Source organism: Atta colombica, unplaced genomic scaffold, assembly GCF_001594045.1.
Source record: "Atta colombica isolate Treedump-2 unplaced genomic scaffold, Acol1.0 scaffold153, whole genome shotgun sequence".
Lineage (NCBI taxonomy): Eukaryota > Metazoa > Arthropoda > Insecta > Hymenoptera > Formicidae > Atta > Atta colombica.
Window position 1 is genome coordinate 1283958 of NW_017259243.1, and position 20634 is coordinate 1304591.

Sequence of the window (20634 nt, forward strand, 5' to 3'; positions counted from 1 at the left end):
TGAATTTTGAACACGCTGAATATAATTAAATAATTGCTAAGTTAATGCTGGAATATAAACTGTGCCAGTATAATCAAATAAAGAGATTACGAGTTCTGTGAAGTTCTGAGAAGATGTAATGAAAAAGATATATACCGAAGACAAAGGCGAAAAGTTTTTTTCACCACATGATCAATTTAAATTTCCACCTTTTCCAGGTTTTAATTTATAAGTTTCTGTAGCAACCTTACTTTATTCATATATTTTTTAAAAAGAAATATTTAAAATATGAGATGAGAAAAAATGTAATATAATCTTTGTTCTGATCAGAAGAAGTTTAATTGGTTTCGATAAAATGTATTAACGTAATATGTCATACGGGTATGTATATTACTATACTACGCTATGATAATATTAAATTTATCCGATAATTGCGCATATATATTTAGCATTTGATTTCCTCCTATATAAAAATAACATGTTTAGTTTTATAGATGCAATACTGATCGTGCAAACATTTTCTACACCGCGTAAATTTGCAAACATATATACTCTCTAAATTAGTAGATAGTTAATAATTATTTAGTAGCATATTTGATGACATCAGTGATATCTATTAATTTAGAGTAAGTACGATATACCTATCCGTATTTTGTTCCAAATTAAAGACCACTGAATTTAGCGGACCGTTCTCTCTCTCTCTCTCTCTCTCTCTCTCTCTCTCTCTCTCTCTCTCTCTCTCTCTCTCCCCCTCTCCCTCTCTTTCTCGCCCCTTCTCCCTCTCTCTCTCGCTCCCCTCCCTCACTGGCAATATCAAATCCCACCGTGTGAATCAACCATGTTGCATGCTCCGCCGTGACGTAGCACGCATATCGTACCAATGCACACGCACAAGCTTCAGAACACACGATCCATAATTATACTGTCACGCCCCGTGGGTGTTCAATTTGTCGAGCGCACCTCCGCTGCCTCCAACCACCTTCGTTAGATCGCTTCCCGCGCACCGGCCTTTTTTTCCTAACTTCACCCTTGCCAGTGCCCTACAACCCCGCCGTTCTCACGCCGATGGAAACTGTTTTTAATCCTTTGTTCAAGCCCCCACGAAACCGCGATAATGATGCCACGAGACAATCTATTTATCAAGCCCGTTCTCCTACCCTCCTTTACTTTCATTGTTTTTTTCGACAATAATGTCTTTAAGTTAAATATAAAATGTAATTAGAATAATTAAGTAACAAATAATTAAAAGTTCTTATAACAATGAAGCTAAAAGAAATTAAAAATAATAATTATTATACTAATGAAACTTTTTTTTAGTATAATTGGCTTTAATATGTAAAAGATATAAAAAAGTCAATTCATGTTTTCAGTTTTATATTTAAAAATTAAACACTTAAAATAGCATACAGTGTAAAAAAATTTTATTACAATTACATAAACGGCAAATGTAAAATTCACGCAATTAAAAATGCAAACAAAATAATTTATAATAAAAGTGTATAAATTTTTAAATTACAAATTGTGCTTTGTACTTGTTCATGCAGTACAATTTTTAGGGTGTACGTCATAAAAGAGAATAACATATTGATGCAGTGTCACTAATATCGCGTGACACACACATCGCATTATACAACAATCATATCTACAATATAATAGCGTGCGTATTAACGGACACATGCGATAGAATTAGATCAAAAAAGATTTTAAAACTAGTAAAAGCTTACAATTTACTTACGTAACTCATCATGGGTATATTGCGAGACTCAGAGACTGTGGCCTCGACGAAGCAAGTACCTTCTGGTCCGAAGAAGGCCACGACCCCGTCGCAGATCATGTCAAGCATTGCTCTGGTAGCTTCGACAGTTTCTCCCCTTGTATCGCTCCATCGCATCACCAGATTTATGTTAGGTAAAATGTTTGGATCATTATTGATCTGAAACACATTCACAATAGTCATTCAATTAGTTTCAAATAAAAACGCGCTGTCAAAGGCGGAAGAATTTTTGATTCTGATAAAAGATATATACTCATCGTTACGCAAATGTGAATTCTCAAACAATAGTTTTTTGAATAGAGTTATTTCGTCGACACGCCAATTTACACGCCTGGCAACCCGAGTTGGAATTATAACCATCCACAGAAACCATTGAAAAGTTTGCACGTGCAATAAATCGTTTTGCGGACAGTCAATGCGGTTGTATTGTGCAAACGTTTAAAGCAGATTTGTGTATCGGGCTATTTCCATATAGTCAGTAAACTAAATATTTGTATTCGAAGTGTGGATGCGATCAGACCGCGATACACGTGACGGATGAGGTACAAAAGTAATTGATAATGTTAGCGGAATTCGGTTTCTCAGCGGATTCAAATTGCGCGATTTCGCGAAGAAAGTATTCGGCTCATTCACGATGATATCTTTCTAATTGCATGAATGACTTCTCGAACAGTTTTCAGACGATATAATCTGAAAATGTGCTGTAATATATTTTAATATATTTTAATGTTTTATTTGCTTTTAAATTTACAGCAATCTTTTAAAAAATATAGAATATACATATCACTAATGATTAAGTGAAAAGTTATCAGCTTGATAATTATAATTTCTTATAAATATACTATTTAATATATATTTGTCTACTGGCCAAGTTTATATTGATCCACAATATAAATGATGGCACGTGATAATTTATGAGATGGACCTTCGCATCTAATAATTATGAACACCATAGGATAGAGATTAGACATTTCGTAAGGTGTATAAAATTATACACGCTATTATTCATGGTTTTCCCTGTACAATTTATTACCGCTATAACCAAAGCAGGAAGGTTGTCGGTAGGAAGATTCGTGATATCTCATAATTATCTTGTACAATAAATTTACACGTTCTAAAGCACACGCGTACTTTGTGGAAATTTCTTAATAGAAAGAAAGAGAATGAATGATAGAGTATCAAACGTATAAGAAGAACGTAGGCGGAATTAGACGACTTTATCGGTTATTTGAAAATTAAGCGTTTATGAAAGAAATTATTGATATAGAATAACAAAAAAAATTCGAATATGTCAGATAAAGTGACATACGTTTTATTAACTAATAAAGGAATAATTTGGCGTAAGATATAGGGGAGAGTTGCTGAATATTGTTATTTTTTTGTATCCAACGAGAGGAAAAGCCTTCCTTCAAATGTCGACATTTCACTTAACGTTAGTAATACTTAATATAAAATATAGTTCTATCCTTGTTCACGTAAATGCACCCCTGTTATCATATGACGCATAATTTGCCGTGTATTAAATGTACGTGCTAGCCAATCTAGTATTTATCAAGCATGTAAGACATTCCACGGGACAGGCAGTTTCTTTCTAAGCGAGGTATTTCAATGCGATATACAAACGTCACCGCAGATGTGTGTTGATCTCAAAAATTTCAAATATCAAAGTGGTTTTGTTTCAAAGCGATTTTATTTCAAAGGGATACCATAAAAATCTTCTCGCATTTCTGTCTCGCATCCTATTTCGCAGCCGTTACATGCGTTCACCCCTCAAATCATATACTAGGGCGAATTTACACGAAACATTTTCAATTTGTTTTTCTGTTTAAAATCGGAATAAATAAGTGCAGAAATTCATATGGTTCTTTTTGTATCATTAATTAAAATCTATATAAAAAATTTTTTCACTAAAGAAGGTTCGAAAACTAAACGAAATGTACGAATTTATTATCGTTTTAACGATTATGTTTGTTCTATCGTCTCCAATAAATTTAATTTGAATATTGAGATATTCTTGAACAATTAACGCACCTTGAACAGCGCTTATTCTCTCGAGTCCTTTTTATCTCTGTTATTATTTTTAATTTAGGGAATCGTAACATTTTTTTTTTTTCATATTTTTGAATATAAAAACTAATTTTGCCACAGAGCAGGATTGCTGGCTCCCACCCTGCTTTAGAATTTTCGAATTCATTTTACGGATCTCTTTTCCCTCTGTCGGCCCTCCGCGCATCGATGGGAAACCGTGAGACCGGGCATGCTACATGCCAGATAAAGAGGAAATAAAAAAAGAAAGGTACATGGCTCCTGCTCATCGCCACCGTTATTGCCACTACCTCCACCACCGCTATCGCCATCGCCATTACCACCACCACTATTACCACCACCACCATTACCACCACCATCATCTCCTGCGTCACTACGACCATCATTGCGTTGTAAGGGCAAAAGTGACCGCCCACGCATACATATACCCACCGCTGTCTCCCCTCATTCTCCTTTCTCCCCTAGTCAACCTCTTTTCCAGCCCCGGGATTCCCTTCCATGTCCTCACCTCCGTTCTTTTTTTTCCTTGACCTTCCCGTGTAGAAATTTTCCAAAATCTTCTCAAATTCATCTTAGATTGACAAATGCATGTCACATTTACCCTCACTGTCACAATTACCCTTAGTAATCCTACCTTTCATTTTTTATTTTTAAGATTAAATAATATTGTGATCGAAATAATATTATTTAATTTATTTTTACTTAAATGTATTAACATTATTTATATTTATATATTATATATTGATTTGGTTAAAATTATACGAATTAATTTAATAAAATTAATTTAGTTGACAGTATTATACAATTCATTTATAAATAATTAACACAGAAGTAACAATTCAACTGTAATCATTTTATTGATGTAAAATAAAGGAAACACAAATATTCATTTTGGTTTACATTCTTCTAAATTTAAATATAGTGAAATGCATTTTGTTTAATTAAATTTACAAGATACATTTTTACATTAGAACGAAATTCGAGTATCTGTTTAGATTTCCCACTTAGAATCTAGTTTACAAAACATTATACTTCTGATCAGAATCTTCATAGATCCCAATCAGAATTCATAATTTTTTTGGGAAATCCGACTGGATTTTAATCTGATCCCAAAAAATATTCTATGCGGGTAGTTTACGTCGTGGGAGTGCGTACGGTGAGCGCGAATTCCACAATTTTTATTTATCATTTTTTATAACTGTATGTATCCGCGGGCGAAACCTGAGCGCAAAGTGGTGTTGTCCAGTATCTACATTGTACTCGCGGTGAGCGAACTGAATATTTAAGTAAGACACACACACACTTATGTACACTTACGATCTATGTTACAATATTTCGCAAAATTAAAAAATTAATTTGTTACTTAAAGACAATTTTATTAGACAGATTACTTAAATCTTGTGTGTATAACTATAACAATTTATTGTAACAATTATAAAAATATATTCCTGAAAACAATCGGTCGTGAATGGCATGTATTTTTTTTTATTAAAAATTCACATGATAAAAATATACATGATAACACACATTTTCTTTATTAAGACGGTTTTTAAACTCATTAATAATCGATATGTTTTATTCAAGACGACGATTACAAACGTCCTTTTAGAAGAAATTAGAATTTTTTTGTATCTTTACATCGTCAAGTTATTCTCTTGAATTTGTTCTAAATAAAACGTGAGTGGCAGTTCGCGCGCGTACACAAGCGTGTATGTCTTACTTAATACTCAGTTCGCTCACCGTGATCGTAAGTGCAATGTAGATGCAGGTGCAACAACACCACCTTGCGCTCAGGTTTCGCCCGCGGATACATAGCGGTTATAAAAAAATGAGAAATAAAAATCGTGGAATTCGCGCTCGCCGTACGCACTCCCACGATGTGAACTATGCTCCATACTCTCGGTTCGATATATTAGTAAATAGAACGAGCGTTAATTGGCGATTTCGCATAATCGATGCAAGGGAGAGACGCCTGCCCCGCGTCGTAATGGGCGCGGCTGTTTTTTTAAGCGCGCCAATTGCATTCATTATACATTCGCGCACAGCCAGTGTACATGCACATGTAGCATGCGAATTGCACGCGCCTTCTCTATTAATAAATAATAAGGCGCGCTAACGTGCAATGTCGCTACTGTTGATCCGGCTTCCTCGATAAAAGAAGTCGATTTAACGAGCCGTGGATTAAAAAGGAACGCTTTCACGCCGCGCCGAAATACGGAAGAGTAGAACTTTTCGCCCGCTATGGCTCGCCGGTTACGCTTAATAATGCATGAGATATGACGTATGAAACAGGTCGGATTATTGGTGAATTAGTCAGCTAGTAATTGGCAGAGGGAACTTTTGAATTATTATCGCGATTACGGGGATTACGTGACGAACGCAACATTATTGCTTTTCTGTTTTATACCATTTAAAGCGGATTTATATTTTACAGATATCGCGTGCATTTTGCTTTGGTTGCAAACTCATGGAGCGTGCATTTCTATTGTAAATATATTCTTTTCACAAAAAATGAATACGTCTGGCTATTACAGGTTTATAAGATAAAAAAAAAATGACATTTGCAAAACCTATAACAAATTCGTATACGCGAATGTGATATTGTGCACCTCGCGATACAAATTTTATTATTAGATGCAATTGGTAGCGAGCATCATTTGCAAAATAATGAATACGAAGTATCCGAAATAATTTTTCATAATCTTCTTTTCTTTTCTTTTATCGCACACATCGACCGTTTCTACTGTAAATGTATTCTCTCTACGAGAAATAATCGCTCGATTATTACGAGCTTAAAAGTTATTAAAAATGATGTTTGCTTATGACTAACTACATAACAGTAAGCAAATTCACATATGAGAGCGTGATTTCATTTCGAAGGTAGTAAGACAAAATGAATTTTTTCCCCTTGCTATTTCTTTTTCTCTCTGTTTCATCGAGCATTTCTATTCGTAAATATATTCTCTCCGCGAGAGGTAAACACTCAAACTGCATTCTACGAGCTCGAAAAATATTGAAAAAGTCAGAAGTTTATTATTTAAAATATATATATTTTTAAATAAAATAGTTATATCACTTATTATTTTAAGTAACTGTTTGTGATCTTGTTTATGATCGATTTCTTATTTCCTACCACTTTCTTATTTTTATTGAGTCCAATTATTTTACTGTCCCCTATTAAATATAATATTTGCAAACAACCTACGAATAACACTCGTGAATAAACGTGAATATGATATTGACGCGATACAAATTTAATTAATTTTATTTTAGAAGTGATGGCTGCGAAATAAACTGCGCGAGGTAACGCCAACGAAAGTTGAAACAGATTTTCATATCCCTTTTGCTTTAATTCCCTACGCCGGAGGCGTTTCTGCCGTAAATGTATTCTCTCTGTAAAACTCATAAATGGTCGACTATTACGAGCTTGGCAATTTAAAAACGACGTTGGCCTGTAAACACGTGTAAATAAAATCGGATATGATATTGACATGCTCATCCCGATATAATGTCAAAAGTAGCAATACGAAATGGTTTTTCCCCTTTTTTTCTCTGATTACTCACGTAAAACATTTCTACAGTCAATACTCTCTGTGGGAGATATATTCCGGAACAAGTAAAAAAATTACATTCGACACCACTTCTGTACATAACATTTATGAAGAAATGCAAGTATGGTGCAGACATGCAATTAAATACGTACAGGGCGAATCTTAATAACTGTTTTAAAATTGTACCAATGTTTTACCATGTGAAATGAATTTTCAATTGCAACTGGAGAGTGAAATATTTTTCTCCTATGATAAAATGTTGGCACAGCTCTTAAGCTTTATTCTACATTGTTAAATTGAAAAAGGTCAAATATAAACAAATTCCATGAGTTAAATGATATTTCGTTATTTTTAACCTATACATACGTCAAAACGTACTACTTTTTGCTGACACAAAACACATAGTTAAAAAAAAAAAAACTGCATCTAATCAACCAATTTTTGTGGTTAAATTGTTTAGTTTGAAAGTATAATAACTGTGTCGAAAAGAATATGAAAGACACACTGATATAATCTCTCAATGCGGTGCGGCAGTTTTGATCGCACACAGTGTAGTTCTTCTTTGTGTACTTCTTCTATTTTCTTTGTTGGTTTTATGTCTGTATTTCGTCACTGCGTCCAACAGTTAATAAAATATGAATAACAGTAAAGTATCGTGAATTGCCGTGAAGCTATTGTTGGAGATAAACACAAACTGCTGTAAGAAATACCGCCAAATAACACATTGTGTACATCAAAGATCGTCCAAAAGTAAAGTGCTATTTGTAATAATAATTTCTAGTAAATAGAAATTCAAAGAGAAGAGGAGAAGAGGGGAAATATTATTTTTCTTTATAATAAGTAAAAATAAGCTTTCTTTATTGGCTACAGCGAACAAAAATGACATGAAACAATATATTAATATATCCAGAGAACAATATATCTAAAATTCAAACATATAAAACATCCTAAAGATTATCTTTAAGATGTCTTATAACATAATGTCTAAATGTTTTTAATGATAAACACCTTATGTCCGCATATTGTTCTCTGAGTATCGTTTCAATCTAACATGAATCTGTTTGTATCAAAAAATGATTTTCTATTCGATTCTTTATATTATACCAACAAGTGCATAATATTCATTATAGCATACACGCGCCATTATATTCCGCAGCAAGCTAAGTATCGATCTGGACAAGTCCGCGCTTGTGTAATACGGGCACGAATTTATTGCGTAGTTGCCGATGCCCGCGCTCTTATTGTGTGATCTTTTCATTCAAATTGTTTTAAATTTTGGAGATAATAACTGAGGGCAACATCATGAATGTAGAAAAAACATACTAAGAATGGGGATTTGGAGATTTTATAGATAATTTTCGTCGTAAGTTAAAACACGCCGGTATTTATTATATTGTGTTAATGCACAGTTAATAGCTTCTTTAATATTACTATTAAAGAAATTTTTTTATTATTGTAAACATTCCCAAAGTTTGATTTACATCATCGAATCAGCTACATCATTATGTTTTGCGCTTGTAAGCATCATTCGTTGTTTAATATTTAGATAGATAATAAGAATGAACTGATGCTTACAACGTAATGAGTGTAAAAACAAAACGCATATAATGTATAATAGTAAGTAAATTGAAAATGAAAAATGAAAATTTTTAATTATAATAATTAAAGATTTTAATTATGGTATTCTTATAAATTAAATTCTCTTAACAAGAACTCTTAAGAACAGATTGATCAAGAATTTCATTAAAATCATTAAAATTGTTAAAAATGGATACAATAAAGATTCTCATTCCATCAGCTAGTCCACGATTAAAATTTACAAAGCTATTAGCTGAATAGAAGTTATCATAAGCAGAAATGTTTCAAGTTGGATTTACCCTCGGAATTATCTAATTCTATTCCTTCCAGTGACAATATCGATTAAACAATAAGTGCATTTGTAAGTCAAGTGTCAATTTATTGCCATCATTCGATCTTTTTTGTGCTCCTTGTGCACACATCTTTGAATTTAGTTAATCTCGATCTACAATAAATATTGCAAAACAAATATCCGAATATTTTATCCTTGCTAACAGAAAAAAAAACAAATTGACTGGTGTGACAATGTATTAATCGACTGTTTATTTCAGCATTGATATGGGCCTTTTCCCAATACCGCGGAAAGCTCGTTTAGCACAACTAATTATAGAATTTCCATCTTTGAAAGGTCACGAGGGAAGAGGCTATGTAAGTGACATAAAATTTTTTTTTAAATTTTAGTTGCTGAATTAAAATTTATATGTATAGGAACATAGTAATTCTGTAAAGGACGAAACGGAAGCGCATCATCTGGACTTATAAAAGAATCAGAAACTGGAGGAAACGTTTTAATCCCGGAGATAAAGCAGCGTTTGAAATAAGACCGCGTTTGAGATAAAAGCATCTGATGACTACAATAAAGAGATAACAATAAAGCGTTCTAGACAAAATACAGAAATCAGTTAAGATATTCTTCAAATGCAACAATGATTGAAAGAAAACTCTACTCAAAATCTATTATAATTGAACGTATGCGTGATATTGCATCTGCAAGAGACATCTTTATTTTTAAAAAGGAACATACTCTTACGGAAATTCTTGACACTTTGTTTATTAGATTCAGAAATTGTAAATATATGTATATACACAATTATTTGTATTAGAGTCAAATAGATTTTTATTCAGCAGTGAGAACAACGGATACTTTAATATTATCTTTTGATTTCTTTTATAGATAGACGCAGAATTTGTGCGATATTTACAACAACAAAGAGATGCTCTCTGTAATGAATTCGGTTTGGTTTCGGAAAAATTAATCTTTCATGCCAAAAATTGTGATCACAGAAGCTGAAAAGCTTGCGCAAGAACAAAAAATTGTTATATATATAAATTTTTAAATTGTTATTTTAGATTTTAAAATTATTTTGGTAATTATTTTAATATGATTTTGCAAACAGATTCTGACCGGATCGTAACTGAATTACGACTGCTTCCATTTCTTCTCCCTCAAACTTTTAATCCCGAAACTTTTAATCAAAATACAGGGTAAAAAGAATCCATTAAGATCAAACCAACTCTACAGATTTCTAAATTGCATTTTATCGATGTTGTTCATGTGAGTAATTCAATATTTGACAATTTTTTAAGAAATACTTTATATAATTTATGTATTATCACAATTTGCATTAAATATCTATGATACTTTTTTCAAATGATTTTTAACACAATTTGTATATTGTCGATTACAAATATCTCATTATCAGTAACAAATTATGTAATTTTGTATTGGTAAATCTAATATTTCTTTCCCTAGACAACAACAAAATTACTGTCGTGATTAACGATCGCTTAGAATCAGATAAGTGTCGAAAACAATCGTTTATTCTGTTCATTGGAGAAAAGTTTCGACGTAACATAAGTATTTATTAACATAGAAAATCGTGCCATTAACGTGCCGACTCTTTTAAAAGTTGTAGACTTGTATTTTAAAATACATTTTGTTTGTGATATAGATTACTCTGAATTCTGCAAAAAACGTGTGATATTTTTAGATGTTGTATTTTATAAAATTGATACTCTTAAATAATAAGCTCTTAAATAATATTCCAGCTCCTGTACGAGAATTAAAAGCGCAATTATTTTGTTACTCAGAACAATGAAATGTCCAAAGTGTACAAAAATCTTCCACCAAACTGAAATATTACGTAGACATATTCGTTTATTTCATGGCATTACTGATCGCGAAGTTATTATGTGCACTGAAAGTAATTGTTACCAGATCTTTATGAAAGTGTTTAATTTTATTCGACATTGTAAAAATTATCGTAATATTAGTGATATTTATGAACAATCAAGAGTTGTTTCCACATAATTTAACGACTAATGACTTAAGAACAAAAACTGTAGATTGTTCTATAGTTTCTACAGTAGATTCTTCTACTGTAGAAGAATCTACAGTTTCTAACACACTTCAATCTTATGACAGTAATCATAGTATGTCAGAAAATACTATTGAAAAAGTTCTAAATGCCGCTGAACAGTACTGCATTGATTTATTGGCACAATCAAATGTTACAATTACTTCTGTAAGTAAATAGTATTACAGTATTGAGAAAATATCGGACTTTATATACTGCATTCTTTATTTAAAATAAAGAACAAAAGACATGTATTCAGAACATTTGTTTCGGAGCAACACGACACATGTTGATAATGAAAATTATTATATATGTTTACGAAACAAAGTATTCGACTAAAGATATATAGTGCGCAATGCGCATACAATCCGAAAAACTGTAACTATAATTTTATTGTTTTTATATTCTTTTAATAGATTCTTTTTAATTTCTTGTTTCGTATAATTCTAAGAAATAAATTATATATTCACGTTAATACCGTTTTATACTTAAAACTACATTAAAATGTGCTTGTATGATTTATTAAAGTTCAGTTTCATCAATATATTTAATAGTAACCTCGATTTAATTCTTATATGTTCTTATAATTGTTTAATTCTTATTGTTATTGTGAACAACATATATTGATAGTTAAATTAGATTCATACTCTAATTATATTTACTTAGGTCTGATTCTACATCATATAAAGATTAACTTTAATTTCTTTTCAATTTGCTCCCTTTATTTTTTTTCTTAGAAAAAGAAAAAGAGTAAATTGAAGTGAGATTAAATTTAATCTTATGGTGGTGGAATCGGATTTAGGTAAATATAACTAGAATAAGAATCTAATTTAATTATTAATGTGTGCTCAAAATAATGATAAAAATATTTAATACTTAACCTAAATCTGAGTAGTTTTTGATATATGTTGGGTTAGAAATATTAGTAAATTAAGACACAATAGTGAATTACTTTTTACTAAGTTACAGAGTTATATTAACCTATGCGTCTAGTAAATAATGACCTAAATTTGAGTCAAATTTAATACATTTTCTGAGTTAAATTGTTTAACTCTATAGTTTTAATTAAATTAACCTTTTTTTTAGTAGGAACAGTGGCGACTTAGAGGAGTAATTAAAAATAATTCAAATTGGTTTTAATTTGACACTGTAAATTTAACGGTATATATTTGATTACATTATTATTCGACAAAACTTTATTTGACGCTATTTTTCTTAAACTTGTGATGTGATAGCCAATTTTGGCCAACGGATTCGTGTTCAATAAACAAAAATATCGAAAATAATATTCATACTTGTATTAAAAAGTAATGTTAAACATTATTATTAGATGCAAGGAGCAGTTGTGAAATAAAGAATGCGAGGCATTCAAGGGGAATGATTTTTTATAATATCGAAAGGGAATGATTTTTCATAATATCTTTTTTGCTTTGTTTATTCTGCTTCAGTAATAAATTCATGATGCTCATCTCATTAACATCCTCCTCGTCTCTGTTATAATGCTGTTAACTGGATTACGTTTGACAATTGTATATATGTCATAATATGAGAGCATTAATTCCATTTTTTCCATATATTGTTTTTTCAGTATTTTTTACTCTTTTTCTGAATCTTTACTACTCTTTTTCGACACTTTTTCCTCTCTCGTACTTATTAAAAATGTAAAAAAACGGCATCAAGTATATTTTGGAATACCTTTTTATAAAAATATTTTGTAAATACATGAGAATAATAATGAACATAATAATAAGAATAATAAAAATAATGAAAATAATGAAAACTTAAGATGTATAACACATTAAAATAAGAACACGAAATGCAACAGATAGCGTAATAGGAGGCGTAGAAATTAAAAATGAATTTTTACATTAATAATAAGTAAAAAATTACAGGGACAAAGTATCGAAAATGAACAAAATCTTCAGTAGTGTATTTTATCATCAATCTTCATTTGTTTATAATTTAATATTTAACAAATGGAGATCAGACGGAACAAAATTATACGCTGATATATTTTAATTAAATTAAAAAATGATAATGAAATAATAATTTATTTCAAACAATATTATACATTTATTTATAAATAAATGTTTAACAAAAGGGGATTGCACAAAAACGAAATTATATACTGGTATTTGTTAACTAAGCTAAAAAATGATAATCTTCCAGAAAAGACATTAAAAATATAAAACAAAAATATTTACCTCATTCAGGGCTATGGTTATAGCTCCGGAAATAGCCAGACCTTGACGATCCTTGAGACCTCCTTTAATAGCCGGAAGATACCCAATGGTCAAATTCACTGGGGATACTTCGGTATCTTCCGGCCATTTTTTGCGATGGGCAACTGCTCCTGATCGCATTAATGCCGATTGCATTAATGCTGATCGCTGCTCTGGCGCTTCCGTTTTAACAAAGTCCACACTGCTAGCAAGCAGCAGTAGCAGCAACAGGAGGGCTCGGAATCTATCTCGGTGATGCTGCTGCTGCTGCTGCAATTGTTGCAGCTGTTGTTGTTGTCGGAGCGGCTGGAGCGGGGCGGAGTGCATGGCCGCCGCCGTCTCCGGTCAGCGGCGCCTCCTTCCCGCTCACCTGAAAAATTCAAGGAATACATTAAGAAAGTGCATACTCAGAGAGTTGGTTGACTGAGAGATGGTTGAATGAAACGAATTAAAAGAATGGCTCGCGAAAACGTTTACATTAGTCTACGAATAATTCTATATATGCTTTTCCGTTATTATCCAGTAATTACTGGATCATAGAAAAAATATTTTACTGCTCCAGCTAGAATTATAGCTATTTTTGTATTTGATAGAAAATTATATATCATACGCATAAAATTTATAGCACAGATCTAAATTCTATCTCTGTCATTTATTCTATTTATATAATTAGACTTGTTAGAAATTTATCTATTCCAGCTATTTTTTGTACTTAGATCATTTTCGCTATAGTTTTGCAAGATCACTTTTTTGAGTGATAATAACTTAAAAGATTGAAATATGTTACACGCAGACATTAAGTAGATACTGATATTAAATTAAAATTTCGTTTCAATAGATATTAATGAAATATCAATATTAATGTATTTTTTGAATATAAAGATATATCAAATAGAAAAAAATAGCTAAAGATTTTGATAGAATTTAGCTACTGCAAAAATTTGTTATATCTATCTATAAAAAAATATGTCTCGATATGTGTCTGAATAATTAATTTCTGAGCAGTTGAACCTGTTGAATGTATTTATATCCATCCGTACACTGAATGCATAATGAATGATACAATTTCCGTGGTCATCATAAGTACGAAACCGGCCGTGCTTGGTACTATTGCGGCAGTGACAGTAAAACACATCTTCCTGCTTGACTGCATTTATCGCGAGGTTGCATTTATTCGCGTAAATCATCGTACCATCTGTGTGCTTAGTTAATAATAAGTCTTTTATAATAATATTTTGCTACGCGACGCATATACTAAACTGATTTACGTGCATACATTTTTTTTTAAGATACGGTTTATTTCGTTCTCGCTTACGCGTCAATAAATTCCTCCATAAAATAAGTTATATCGCGTATGTTACAGAATGTAACGATTTATACTTATAAGAATTTTCAATATATATTTATTGCTGTTACACAACAACAGCCTTTCATGAGAACGCTAATAGGAAAATTAGACTTTTTGGAGGCAAAATTGCTATAAAAGATTTGTTTGCGGGAAGGTGTTCAAAATGATATATTATATTACATATACAACATATTTGTCTCGTAATTATCAAGATTTCATATTTAAAAACATTATTTAAGACTTAAATTATTTAACATTAACAAGAATATTGAACTATATGTCAATGGATAAACTGAAATTCAGTTTATTCATTGATTCGTCATCATTATAATTCGGAACTATTCGGTTAGGAAAAATATAATTTGGCATATCGAAAGGTAGAGAGACAAACAATCATTGGACGCGAAACACAAAACACCGCTGGTCTTACGCATACATTTAAAATAAAAACGGTTGTGAAATGAAAGTTGGCTACGAATTATTACGAAAACGAGAGGTCTTACCTCGGGTGCGTCGGCTATAGAATCCCGTGATATGCAAATAGGATCGTAAATATATATATATATATATATATTTACGATCCTATTTGCATATCACTTTCCAAAATTTATTTTTGGAAAAACAGCTTTGAGAAAAATTACCTTTTTCCAATATTTTCTTAAAAAACATGTTCTCCGTTATTTTTTAAATAAATATTTCAGTTTTTAAAGGACTTACGTAAAAAGTGAAGTATATCAAATTAAAGCTTATAAAATTTACTATACATAAAATGCTTTTTTTCTCTCTCTCCGTCAATTTTTGTGTAAGATACAATTGTTTAAAGAAAGTTTTCTGCGGCGATTTTCTGACTGAAAAATATGAGTCATAAATTTATATTAAAACGGTGTATTTGGAAAAATGTAAGGATAACGACGTTTCCTGATGACTTTCTCTTAGTAGATAATATTTCCTTGAATTTAGCGTTTGGTTTATATTTTTAGGATCAATATTCTAATAAACTATAGTTTCAGAGATATAACTTCGACAAATACGGTTTTATTCAGATCGCTTTTGTTTTGATAATGACTGGCTGATGCCGCAGAAGTTAAATAATGAACACTGTTAGAAATGTAACCACGAGCTTCCTTTACATATAAATGAAGCTCGTGGTTATAAACGAAATTAAAAGTAATGAATGATTTAAATAAAAATTAGGTTATAATAGTTAAATGTAATGAACGTGTACATTAAATTTATGAAAAATATTAAATTTTATGTACATGTACATAAAATATACTTTTTAATTATAAATTTAATTATAAATGAACGTGTACATTAAATTTATGAAAAATATTAAATTTTATGTACATGTACACAAATATACTTTTTAATTATAAATGTATTTCAATATAATGTCATGAAATTAAGTTCAAATTGTATAACTTAAAAGTTAATGAAATTTAAGAATATTTCTACAGTGTATGTATATATTTCTCATATTTTAAGATTTTTATTACTTAAAAAAATATTGTTATTAATAATTGTATTATTATTAAGATTATTATATTATAAGAATTTATAATTCTTATTACTTGTTTATATTCATCAAAATACATTGTCAGACACGAGTAATATACAAATGAACAAAAATAAAATATTCTTTTCAGACTAATTATACAAGTAAATCCTTTTCGGATGTGTATTTCAGAAATTATTAGTCGTACGAGAATCATATGGAAACTATTGATCGTACGAGGAATAAAAAATAATTTTGTAGAGAATTTAATAATCTTCAATCTTCATAAGAATTATTTTGTATGTAGAAGTAGCCAAATCTGAGATATTTTCAAAAAAATATATAAATTGAATTGTCAAAATGTGTGTGCGCGCGCGCGCGCGCGCGCACACACACACACACACACACACACACACACACACACACACACACACACACACACACACACACACACAAATAATAACGTCATTCAAAATTTCCCGCTAACACATCAATTTTATCTTCAAAACGCAAAAAAATTTAATTCTCTTAGGCTATAATTCGCATGAGAAATTGATCCTATGCTAAGAAAAAAAATCTTCGTTTCTATATCTTCTAGAAGCTTTGATGAGTTTTCCATACGGTCGAGTAGTCGTCTGTGAGTAATTTTTGTTTGCCCTGAGATTTATTCATGCGAAGTAAAATAATTTTATTTCACATGAATAAATCTCAAAGCAAACAAAAATTATTCACAGACATTCAATTTCAATTTTTTATGAGCAACATTATATTGAGTGAAATGAGTGTATGTAAGATAAATTTGGGAGAGGAATGTAAATGTGAATATGAATTAAGTATTTCTGTAAATCAAGTCCCCTTTTTGGCTATATATGCTGAAGTATAAATAAATTCTATTCTATATTGAGTGAAATGGTTTTTTAAATATATTTTGACTTTAAATATATATTTCATTAAAAGAAACATTTTGCTTAATAAATTATTTGCTTTAATAAATTATTACTTGATTAAAGGAAAAAAATATTTTTAATATAAAAAAACAGAAGAAACAATAGAACTTGTATTTACAAAGACGATAAGTCTTAAATAATAAATAACTAAGAATAAACGATATAGATTGGAAGCATTACGTCTCTGAAAATAGATCTATATATAAAGAATCGAGAGAAGTGTATTGTTTTGTAGATTCAAGCCTAGTTTATGTTTTTTAATATATATCATTTCTAATAATAATCTTTTATATAAAATTCGCTCTTTGTCTAAAATATGTATGTTATCCCAATCAAATTCATGAAATAAGTTCATACGGTGTTGTGTAATAACCGAATGTTGGGTCGTGTTTCTGTTAATATGATTCCTATGTTCACGTATGCGCGTTTTAAGGCATCTGCTTTGTCCAACATACGACGCATCACAATCCTTCCAGTCAATCTTATATACTACATTAGATTGAGAAGATTGAGATAGCACATCTTTCTGGACTTTGATAAATTTATTGACTTATTTATGCTTTTACAGGCCATACGTATAAAAGGCACATGAAGTTTTAAGAAATTACTAATTTTATTAGAAAGTTTAGGAATAAATGATATAGAAAAAAATGTTTTATTATTGATTTCTTCTTGGGTTGTCAATTGTTTATCAGTAACAACATCATCAATATTTTTATAGTCTTTTTTTAATAGTTGAAAATATCAAACTTCGGGGATAATCATTATTCAGAAGAATTTTTATAATTAAGTCAAAATTCTTTTTATGAAAACTTGGATGAGAAATATAGATATAATAATACTCTATCGATCAAATCAATAATCGTGTCAATTTTTTGACAGAATGAATGCTATGAGAAGTAATTGAGTAAACGATCCGAGAATGTAGATTTACGATACCAATCAAAAATAAGAGTTTCCTCTTTTTTCAAGCAAATGTCCAAGAAATTTAATAAGTTTCCACTAATTTCCATTGTAAATTGTAGTCTTGGGTGGTAAGAATTAAATTTAATAAGAATCTTATCAATGCTCACATTGATAAGATTCTTATTAAATTTAATGTCAATAGCTAAAGCAATGTTATCAACATATCTTACATAAATGGTGGGAAATCACAGAGAGTTTAATTGATTCTAAGTCCTGCATAATTACATCAGCAAGTATAGGAGATAGTGAAGAGCCTAGAGGGTAAACCAAAGGTTTGTCTATAAAATTTGTCATTGAACATAAAAAAAAAATATTTATTTTGTTTACACAAAAACGTTTTAGTTTTCCTAATAAATTATTTAAATAAAGAAAGTTACCATTATTTTAGATAAAATATTTTAGATAATATTTAGATATTATTTTAGATATTATTTTTTAGATAAAATATATGCAACGTTTAAAAGAAAGAAAAAAGGACTCTGCAACAGTTCTTATGAAAATGAAATTCCGGTTAAATTGGCTGAAATTTTGATATGATCTATAATAGATTTTGGCTCACTAAATCAAAAGTCTCACTAGCCGAATAATCAATAGTTTTGAAGTTATGGCGGCTTAAACATTCAAAATTTATTTCCACTGCAAAAATCTTCGTTCATTTTTATTTTTATATACACACATTTACACACACGAATACACACATATATAATCAGGGCCTAAGTTTTTTTTAAATAGCTGGTTTCGATCTATTCACAGGATAGCGAGCTGGGCTTCTTGAGCGATTTTGACATACGTGTGTAAGGAGACTATCTGTCTTGATTTCTCGTCAGCCAATGTTATTATACCCACTCCATAGTTAACCCCTCACGTGGCCACGTTATGCCATTACACGTCGTACCTGCGTATGGATTGTATATTCGTCGAGTAAGTAATAAATGGGGGGAGGGGAGGGGGGGGAGGGAGGAGGATTTGTATTTCAATGACTATATTACTGCATTATATTGATTTTTTATAGCGTTCATCATGATGGTGATGATATGAAGGATACACAAAATATAATCGTGAAGTACACGCCCTCACTTGTTACTTGCGCGACGATGCATGCTCGATGTGTAAAATAAATTTATTAAGACGAATATTTTATAGGAAAAAACATATTCGTCGCGCAAGAAACAAGTGAGGGCGTGTACCTCAATGACTATATTTTGTGTATCTTTCATGTCATTGCCATCACCATGATATAACGCTATAAAAAAAATCATATATGCAGTAACACATCGAGCATGCTCGATATGTAAAACAAATTGATATAATACTTTATAGGAAAAAGTAATATATCATTTAAAGATTGTAATTAATTAATGAACAGAAATAATCGATAAAATGCGAATCTTTATGAAGACATTGCATTTTTATTAATAGGAATAATACATCGATGGATTTTAATGGATTGTAGCTATTACACCACATTGAGCAATTTCACGACGCGATGGATTCGTAGTCGTTATTATATAGTTTCCAGATAATTTATAAATGACACAACAACTTGTATCCATAATTGCAAATTAAATAAATAGTATTAGCTTAATGTATTTATAAAAAATATATAATTAAGATTTTTATTTTTATGTATCTATCAATAATAATTATAATTTTGAATATGTAACCTATATATTACCTATTTATTATATTCATTTTTATTTAATCAAAGTTTATACAATTGTATTATAATATAAATTGATGTAAGTAAAAAATTAAGAAATTTTTCTTCCGAGAAATTAGAGATAACGATATACAAGAATATATGATGGTACACTGCGGACAATTCACGCGAATGTAATGTGTTAATATTCAGTTATTTGCTTAATATATTGTTGGTTAATGTAATTAGGATCTTTAGCGTCGGATTTACTATGCGGAGAATGCCTCGTGATACGCGTTATGAAAGAAATCACTTGTCAAACGTGTATACTTTTTTAAAAAGTATTTTACCATTCTCTTTGTGGCGATAAATATCAATACACAATCCTCAGGGCCAAGCACGCGAAACGGCTCGAGATGTTTGTTGTGCGGTTACGCACACATGCTCGCACATGTATTCGCGACTCGAGACAAGAGACATTTAAACTTGCTTATATATAGATTTCGGGTATTGAGGTAGCGAATCGAACTCCTTTGGATTCTTCTCAAAACAGACATTTAACTGTAGCAATCGCAATATCCAGATTAATAATAGTGTAACAACTAATCGTAGCTTAAATATTTAAACATATTCAACCGCCAGGCATAATGAGAAAGTGTGATTAAACAAGATGTATGACTTTCGAGTGACCGGAATTTGAAAAGTACGGTTAGATGAACAAAGACGTGAAAA

General features: G+C 30.6%; 1 protein-coding gene across 1 annotated transcript in view; it reads right to left on the reverse strand.

Annotated features, from left to right (window-relative positions):
• The window catches only part of LOC108685513 (receptor-type guanylate cyclase Gyc76C-like), a 103590-nt gene that overhangs the window by 48585 nt on the left and 34371 nt on the right, over positions 1-20634 (reverse strand). Inside the window, exons 3-4 of the mRNA XM_018190337.1 lie at positions 13490-13877; positions 1715-1912 (exon numbers count right to left, since the gene is read on the reverse strand). Of these exons, the coding sequence (XP_018045826.1) occupies positions 1715-1912; positions 13490-13834 (543 nt within the window). The 5' untranslated portion in view covers positions 13835-13877. The remainder of the gene's footprint in view (positions 1-1714; positions 1913-13489; positions 13878-20634) is intronic.